Source organism: Rhagoletis pomonella, unplaced genomic scaffold, assembly GCF_013731165.1.
Source record: "Rhagoletis pomonella isolate Grant_MI unplaced genomic scaffold, Rhpom_1.0 Rhpom_scaffold_00006, whole genome shotgun sequence".
In the NCBI taxonomy this organism is placed as follows: domain Eukaryota; kingdom Metazoa; phylum Arthropoda; class Insecta; order Diptera; family Tephritidae; genus Rhagoletis; species Rhagoletis pomonella.
Genome location: NW_023458560.1, coordinates 77,726,864 through 77,736,674, shown reverse-complemented (window position 1 = coordinate 77,736,674; position 9,811 = coordinate 77,726,864). Strand labels below are relative to the sequence as shown.

The window sequence follows — 9,811 nt, the reverse complement described above, 5'->3', positions numbered from 1 at the left end:
GAAATATCAATGAGGATGATATAACCGAGCTAAAAATAAATGATGAAATCTTACAAAGAGTTAACAGTATAAAATACTTAGGAATAATAATTGATAGTAAACTCAAATTTGAAGATCATATAAATTATACAATTGAAAAAGTTGCTAATAAAATAGGAGTTATGCAGAGAACAACTAAATTCATACAAAAGAAATACAAAATAATTTTATATAAATCAATTATAGAACCACACTTCGTGTACTGCCCGTCCATTCTATTCATAATATCGGATATAGAAGTAGACAAACTCCAAAAGCTTCAAAATAGATGCATGAGATTTATTCTTCATGTTGAAGACTTTAGACTGGTTAAGTGTGAAACAAAAAATTTTCTTCCACTCCATGAAGTTCATATTTAATATCAAACATGGAAATGTACCTGAGTATCTAAATAAAAATATAGTATTAATTGAGCATACTCACAACATAAATACGAGGAACAAGCATAATTTCAAACTGCCGTTTTTCAGAACTGAAATTGATCAACAGAATATTTTCTACAAGGGTCTGAAAAGTTACAATGATCTGCCTATGGACATAAAAAGTTGCAACCAAATTACAGGCTTTAAAACAAAATTATATGAATATTGTAAAACCTTAGCTATAAGATAAAACTCTGTAATATACTCCAATTTACGAATTAGGCTTTGGCCGTAATAAATAAATAATAATAATAATAGAACTGAACCAAGAATGCAAGATAAAACAAAACGTCAAAATTAAATTCCTAAACAATAAAATCAATGCAGAAATCTCTAAAACAAAAATCGGAAATAGCTTAATGGAAGTAAACAAAACATTTCAAAACATAACCACAAATAACACCATAACTACTAATGAAAATAACAAATACCAACCAAAAAAATGGTGGAATAATGAAATTGACAAATTATACAGACTAAGAAACAATGCAAGGGCGAAATATGAAAAGGCAAGATCAGTAACAAACCTTAACATCCTGACTGATATGCAAACAAAATTAAATGCAGAAATAACCAAACAAAAAAAGAAAGTTTCAATCAATTACTGGATGAGGTATCATCTACAACAGACACAAAAACAATATGGAAAAAATTAATAGTCTAAAGAAATATCGATGTATTAAACGCACAAACAACAACTGGACTCAGGAACAGAAAGAACACTACCTTAAACACATAACTAGTCATTCATCAGCATTGAACCCTAGCCCGATTAATACTAACTTCGACAATAGAAGAGATGGTGAAAATTACATACAGGAAATGACCTTAGAAAATTTTAAAACCTTTTTAAAAAACCGCAATCCAGATTCCACAAAAGTACTGGATGGTATCTCCTACAGAATGCTAAACAACCTACAGGAAGAAGAAAAAGAAAAATTATTTCAGATCCTAACTAGCATTTGGGGCAAAGCGGAAATACCGGAACAATGGCGTCACATAAAAATAATACCAATACTAAAACCCGGCAAAGACCCGGCTAACACCGAGAATTATAGGCCAATAGCACTACTTTCGACAGTTTATAAAATCATGGAAGGAATGATAAAACTCCAGTTAGACCGACAAACAGAATTACACGATCATTTACCACCAAGAACATATGCATTCCGTAAAAGAAGATCCACCTCACAATGCATAAATGATGTCATCAACTCGGTACTCCATGCAAAAAGTCTCGGCAAACACGTTGTAGGAGCATGTGTAGATCTGGAAAAAGCATATGACAACATCAACATTGACAAATCCAGTTTGTTGATGATTTCTTTTTGATCTCAACCAGCAACTCATTCGACATAGCAACAATACAACTCAAAACTAAATTAGATGAGCTTACATCAATATGTACTAGATTAGACCTAAAAATTAATGTGCATAAAAGCAACACAATACACTTCAACAATAGAAAACAATCACTGAATATTCAAATTAATAATATAGCACTACAAGTAGACACAATAAAATATCTAGGCAGATACATCACCAAAAACAACTCTTCAAACCTGCATGTAAAAGAAATCACGGATAAAATCGACCAGAAGTGTAACTTCCTCAAAACTTTGAGTGGCTGTACATTTGGAATCTCATCAGCTAGAGCACTACAGTTTTATAAGTCCTTTGCAAGATCGAAATTGGAATACGCGGCATCATCTTTTTCCAATGTGTCCAAAATTGCACTGACAAAACTCAAAACCGGTAATAATAAACATATAAGAAGATGCTTAGGATTAATAAAGTCAACACCAGTACATATTCTATACCACATGGCAGCAGAATTACCAACCGAATACAGACTCCGACTAGCTACTGCAAAAGAAATTATTAAGACCTGCGCCTTCCAACTACCAGCTGCGAACTTATTGCTTAACCAGAATAGATACTACAACACTAGTTATACACAAATATTTAATGAATATGAAGATGTTATGAGAAATATCACACCAATCTCCGAAGAGTCCATAAAAACTAACAAAATTCACGTTTATACTAAGTTCTTCAAAAACATAGTCAAAAATAAAAAAGAAGCGAATGACATCTTGATACATCAACTGTTCAACAGGAAAATTGAATATTTAAAGTCCAGACAAATGGAGTTTATATATACAGATGGATCCTGCAAGGAAAACTGTACGCAAGCTGCCTTTTTCCACGAAAGAACCAACACCTCCCAAGCCTTTTACACCAGCAAGAGAATGGCAGCTATGACTGCAGAACTATGGGCATTCAAGAAGGCAATAGAGTTTGCTATAATCCACAACTATCCAAACCTAGCAATACTAACTGACAGCAAATCCGGAGCAATCGCCTTAACCAATCCGGGCTCAAACAACAGTTTAATCAAAGAAATCTTGACCACAATAGAGAACAGCAACATAAACAGCGTAGAAATTCATTTCATCCCCGGGCACAGTAAAATACACCAAAATGAAGTGGTAGATTATGCGGCTAGAAATGCAGAAATCAATGGCATACAGGAGACACTTGGATGGACGGTATCAGACGCTATAAAAGAAATTGAAAGAAGATTAAAAACAAAATGGCAAGAAGACTACACTAATACTAGCCAAAACAAGGGGAAAACATACTTCGAAATGTTTCCAAATATACTTACGAAACCATGGTACCATAAAAACAAATTGGAATTAAACGATGTACAAACAAGAATGATCAGCAGAATATTAACGGGACACACGTTTGGCAAAGACACCATGAAGAGACTGAAGATAATCGATGATGACCAATGTGACTACTGCTCCTGCTCAGAAGACATCACACATATTGTATACATATGCCCACAATGGGACTCAATTAGAATCCATTTCCCATCACTCAATAAATTCAATTCACTACCGCAAATGTTTAAACAAAAGGGAATAAAATCAATGAAAACCATAAGCACATTCTTAACCCAATTAAAAATAAAAATTTGAAAGCAGACCACAAAACACAAGCATCAAAACAGGAATACAACTAATATAAGAAAAACCACAAAGCACTTTTATCACAGTTTACAAACACTCATCAAATTAACCACATATTCACGTTGATCTGGCAACTCCAATTATATACACCAAAATTCATACATACAAACTACATTCAACATCTATAAATTATTAATAGTATAAAAACCCTTAAAAGAAAGCACTGCAAGTGCAAAATTGGTGATGGCGCTGTAATTCTTAGAACGGGCCAAATAATTCTCTCCTACCAATAAGAAGGGAACGAGAGTAACTTAAACCCACAAAAAAAAAAAAAAATATAGGGATCCGTAGTACCAGCTGTAAAGGAAACTCAAATCGTTAGTATTTAGGATAAAATCGCAACGATTTCTTTTAATCATGCACGAGTGACACAAATCTTGATTATTTTCTTTACAAACTAAACGTAATCTGTTTTTGTTTTCAATGAAAAAAAAATAACGTACAAATATAGATTACAAAATAGCCATGTAGCTGATGTTGCATTATTATACTTTCGCGCTTTCTGCAACAGCATAAAACATTCCCATAAATTTGTGGGAAAGCTGTTGAAATCACACTCCTTGACCGGTTAAAAATTCAAATTGCTCCGGCTACGTAGACAGCGTGATTTTTCAGTCATCTACTTCCGTTTCGCTTACGCCAAACATACCAGCTGGTAGGCAACCATAATTGATTGCACTGGTTGCAGTTATTTCGGTGGGTGGTGCTATTGGACCTTCGTCTCCTTGATACACGTAGGGAAGTCGTAAAATCCAATAAGCACTTTGAGTTAGTTTTGGAGGATTAGGTAGACCCATGGTGAAAATATAATCGCGCTCTCCCGTACGCACCTAAGAGCATGCAATGAAATTAAGGACGCATAATTATATTAGAATCAGATTCATACCCTCGGATCTAAAATAACATTTACAGGCGCTTTTGGAGTTACAACATGAACGCGCATTAATTGAGCCACATCCGCCTTATGTGAACGACAGGGACAAGGGAAATACAGCGGCATATTGTTATACACTATTTTACTGCCACTGTCCCGAAGTATTCCTGCAATAAGGGCATGACATAAGTCTATAGTAATAGAAGACTGTATGGCAAATACCTGATCCACCGCGTAATACCTTATCCGGTGAGTTCATCATAAATCTGTATCCGCGCGGGCACTCATATTCGCAGCCAACAAATATTTTCAGTATGAAAACCTCGCCCATCTTTCGTAGCCGAGTTTTTTCATAGGCCCACGATGCAGAATGTTCCAGGCGGACATGCACATCCCAGGGAAGCAAAAAATTTGCGCCCGAAAGAAACCCACTTTGAAAGTGTTCCAATAGACCAGTGTTGTGACTGTAGACCGAGCTTGGCCCAACACATACCAACGACCAACTTGGAAAACGCGGCAACAATCCCAGTGGCGATTCCGTATGAACCATACCAGGCAGATATTCAGTGGTGGAGGGCTGCCTGTATATGCTTCGCTCCTTCTCCTTTTCTTTCTGTGCATCTTTATCTTTCACCTGTATAACCAATTCATTAAGGGATTCTTCGGTACTGTGCATATCACCATCATCAACAGCAATTTTGTCCAATTCGTCAGTGGACACCAGGCTAAGATTGGTATGCGTACCCTGTGAGGCAGTAAATGGCTGAGAGCACTCGTCCGAGTCAACAGAATCGGGAGAGCGTAGATCAAGACGTTCAGCGAAATCAATGGAGTCATGTATCGATAGCTTTGGAAAAGCAATTTTGAATTCGGCGGCTCTGTTCATAAAATTTGGGATTAGGGATATTTTATTTGAATTTTTTTGTAATTTAAATTTTATATTTATTTGTCTGCACTAACCTATAATCATTGATGGAAGGCTCAAAAACTGGAAAATGAACTTTTTTTACTTTAGCGCACAGATTGCAATTGTTAGCCATATATTCATAGAATTCCGCATCGTTCGCACATTTCACGCAGCTTAGTCTCGTTTATGACGGTCTGGGTGCCGCGGGCATATTTCATATATAATGAAACGGCCTCTTCAACCTTGCAAAGTACAAATTTTAGCCATAACCATTTTAATTTTCACAATACGTTTGTTCTACCAGTTTTTTATGCACTGTGCTACTGTAGTGCGTCAAAGTTGGGTTGTTGTACATTGCATAAGCTTTCTGCAAACCTATATCACAGCAAGCGTTAAAGAACCTGCAATAATTAATTAGATGTCTCACAACATTTTCTCCCAGGGTTTTGTATAAATTTTACTTACTCATCATCGATGTCCATAATTTTATTGAAATTCTCCAAATATGCTTTCTGAAACCAATACATATGTATGTACTATGTATAACTGATTTTTAAGAGTTTAGTTTAATATTCTATCTTACATAATCTGCATCGTTGGCCTCAAATTTGGGATTATCTGGATTTTCGATGAAAATTCTATGAAGCATTTTGATTGTTTCATACCAAGCCTTTGCTGGAAGTATCTTAAAACAGCAAACCAATTGAATTTTTGAGGATTTTAAATACATTATATGTATTCATACTGATTCATACCACAAAATGGTTTTTGCCTTTGAATTTCGTCGAACTATCATCAAAGCCTATTTGTAGTGCTTCATCGACATGATCCATCAATAAATCCATAAAATTTCTCTTTTTAAGAAACACCTCTTCCACAGTTGGCTGAGTTCGTTCTGGATTGCATTGAATTAACGGTTTACCAAAACCCTATAAAATTTCAGTTTTATAGTTATGATTTGTTATACCCATATCTCTTTTAGTTCAGTTCAGTTCAGTTTTATTTTCAATCCCTAAAAACTATAGAATTTAGCCCCATGGTTTGTTTCTAAGAAGAAAAGCTTATTTGAATTAATTCCAAATATATTATTAATTTAATAGCAATAATACATACTCTCTCAATCTTTTCTCTCCCTCTTTGCTTAAACCAGTATGGTTTTAATCTAATACTTTCTGTCATTGTTATATATAAACACCAAAATGGTATTAAAATTAAACTAAATTTTTTACTGTATACCTTGAAAGGTCGCAAATCTTCAAGATCATCTTCATCGTCTTCTTTAAAATTAGATTTCTGCAAAAAGCTTTGCAGCATCGTTATTGATTTCAACAAAGGATCTTCTCGTAATGAAGGATCAGTGTTATAATAAACAAAGCGCTTATTGCTCGGTATAGAGAATAGCGACATGGCACTGGGGATTGCAAATGTTTTATTATGAATAGAATAACAACTATTAATAATAATAATTTTATAAATGCTATCCTCCACCTCGAATTCCAGTTTGGATATGCATTCGCTTGTTTTCTCTGAAATTCAATAGCATAAAGTTTAAAAAACTTAAATCCTAATCAATTTTTATTACCGTAATCATCTGGGTAATTCTCGAAAAGGAATAGCACACGCGGTGAACATAAACGTGCAGATTTTCCCAAAAAAGTGCCAGTGCTAGAGTTTTTAACCAATTTTGGCAAAAACTTTAATATGTACTTGTCCCTGCCAAGGAAAGCCATATTTATTAAAGTAGCAATAGCCTGCTAAGCATACAAACCTTATAATCTTCAGAGCTCTAAAGATCATCAACAAGGATGCATCGAAAGTAACACTTAGTTCAACGAAAACGATAATGTGGCAAACTTGAGTAGCGAAGAGCAACATTCGGGCAAAGCGATTGCGCACGCGCTGATTGAATAGCAGAAAATAACCGTACGCATCCTCTGCTAATTGATGGTAACACTGCAACGTTGTTGACGTGTTTGTAATCGCTCTGCGGAAAATTTTTAAAAAACAGCCGAATTGTTAGGATTTCAACCAGCGTTAGAGCCAGTGCTATTGCAAGCACAAAAATTTGTTTCATTTTGATGGTGTGTGTGGTAAAGTGTGGCAATGGGCAAAAAAATGCTCTGAATTGGATGAGTACAGTGCGAATGTACTCAAAGAAAACAACTTTGTGCGCTTTATGTGTAACCAATGTCACACATACATGCATAACATCGATGAGGTGCTCCGAAATATGAACTTAACAATAGAGAAAAATAGTCAAAAGATCCAAGAGAGTAATGATGACTTCCAGGAGTCGCAAAAAATGCAAGTGAAAGAGCTTAAACTTCTCTTGCAATCAATAGAGAAAAAATTTGGGGAACGCATTGATGCAATGCAAAGAGTACAAAAAACCTGTGAGGCGAGTATTCTCGAAGTGAACCAAATTAAGTCAATAGCTGACGGCGTAAAAAAGCAAAGCCATGATCTTTGCAAAGCCATAGTGCGCAATGAAAATGAGAACAAAAAAATTTGTGAAGAGATAAAGAAATCGGTGACTGCTGACGCGTTAGCAGGTCAACGGGCGAAAGCCACTTACGCGGATCTCTTTAAAGGTAATACTGCGAAAGATAATAGGCCGCCGAAAGTAAATAAAGAGAAGCCATTAGTTCTACAACCAAAAGAGAAGCAGGAAGTGGGAAAAACAAAAGAAGATTTGAACAAAAATGTTGACCCCTCGGGCTTGAAAATTAATAGTGTACAGGGGAGGAAAAGTGGGGCTGTAGTAATACAAACAGAAAATGAGGCTGAGCGTGAAAAAATCAAAAAGGCAATAGAGAATAAAATGAGTGATAGATATGAAATAAAAAATCCCAAACGTAGCCAAGCCAAGGTTCATGGTATATAGAATGAGCTTTAAACATGAGAATGAGCAGCTCAGGGATATGATAAAAAAACAGAATGAATGCTTCAAAAATGGTAATTTCAAAATTTTGAAATGTTTTGAAACAAAAAGAGGAAATGCAAAACATTATAATGCGTTAGTAGAAACAGATGTAGATGCCTTTGCAGCCGTGCTGGCAAGCGAAAAAATAAACATAGGTTGGGAAAAATGTAGAGTCAAAGATGGAATGGATGTTACTTTCTGTTTCAAATGCAAGGGATTTAACCACATAGCTGCGAAATGTAAAGCCGATGAGGTATGTTTCAAGTGCCTAGATAACCACAAAACTGGAATGTTCTAAGGAAACATTAAAGAAATGCATAAACTGCATTCGTGCTAATAAAAAATTTAACTTAGGGCTTGATGAAAATCATATGACATTTAACCGACAGTGTCCTGTATACCAGAAAAAGCTCGAGCATAAAAGAAATACTGTAAATTACTAACAATTACAGCAAGTTTGTGGGGACCCTAGCGTTGAGTTTACGTCTCACCCCGGTGTAAAGAAAGCGCTACCCAAATATTTGCAATGCGTATATCTCAATATACAGAGTTTAGTGGCTAATAAAGTTGAGCTAGAAATACTTATAGATTTTACCGACCCGGATCTACTTTTGTGTTCCGAAACATGCCTAACTGATGACATAGAGGATACGGAAATAATGTTCCCGGCGTATCAGATGATACGCTGCGACTCACACAGTAGACACACAGGGGGAGTGATAATACTCGTTCCAAACACGCTCGGTTTTAAAACAATAACTAACAAGGCTTTAGACAAAAATGTTTGGTGTATAGTTATTCAACTCACACACTGTGATACCAGGTGGCAGCTCGGGGTTGTTTATCACTCCCCAAGCTCAAGTGATGCGGAATTTGTTACATATATGGAGGATATCTTAGCAGAAATCTCAGAAAATTCTGTGAACACTGTTGTCATTGGCGATTTTAACATAAACATACAGCAGAAAACTCAATGATGTTTTCTTGCAACAAGCCATGCAACAGCTGATAAATTTTAATACGAGGGTGACGGAACATTCGGAAACACGTATTGACTTGTTGTATTCCAATGATAACCGAGTTATATGTCAAAAGGTCGAGGATCATAGAATATCTGACCACGAAACAATAATGTTTCGACTAAATGTCAATAAACTTAACCCACTTGCTAAGGAGGCAGAAGTAATATCCTGGGAGAGATATAACCCTGAGCACTTAACCCGTTTACTAAGGCAGTGCGATTTCTCGAACTTAAATTTTTTCGATGCTGACGGTATGGTGGAGTATATTACTCATTGCATTATGTGGGCCATGAGGCAGTTGACTTACTCAAAAATAACTCGCATTAGGCAGAGGAACAAATGGTATGATAGGCAATTGACAGAGATGAACAAGTATAAATCTAAATCCCATGAGAAAGCAGTGTTGTCAGGGTACTGGGGTGAATATAATTTAGTGAGAAGCAGATATAAGAAAATGTTAAGGTGTAAAAAAATTAAATACTTAGAGCATAAGGTGGAAATAAATAAGGGTGACAGCCGACTCATGTGGAAATACTTAAAGGAGGTAGTCAATAACACGGAGGTCAAAGAAAATATTGGGGAA

The 9,811-nt window shown here is 35.7% G+C and overlaps 1 protein-coding gene across 1 annotated transcript in view; it reads right to left on the bottom strand.

Annotated features, from left to right (window-relative positions):
• Positions 1–3,945: 3,945 nt before the first annotated feature.
• LOC118741369 (protein SMG8-like) overlaps positions 3,946–9,811 on the bottom strand; it is an 8,611-nt gene continuing 2,745 nt past the window's right edge. The window contains 12 exon segments of the mRNA XM_036473320.1: positions 3,946–4,332; positions 4,389–4,543; positions 4,599–5,254; positions 5,337–5,432; positions 5,434–5,525; positions 5,585–5,684; positions 5,749–5,795; positions 5,867–5,968; positions 6,039–6,212; positions 6,520–6,809; positions 6,866–6,996; positions 7,052–7,229. Of these exon segments, the coding sequence (XP_036329213.1) occupies positions 4,114–4,332; positions 4,389–4,543; positions 4,599–5,254; positions 5,337–5,432; positions 5,434–5,525; positions 5,585–5,684; positions 5,749–5,795; positions 5,867–5,968; positions 6,039–6,212; positions 6,520–6,809; positions 6,866–6,996; positions 7,052–7,229 (2,240 nt within the window). The 3' untranslated portion in view covers positions 3,946–4,113.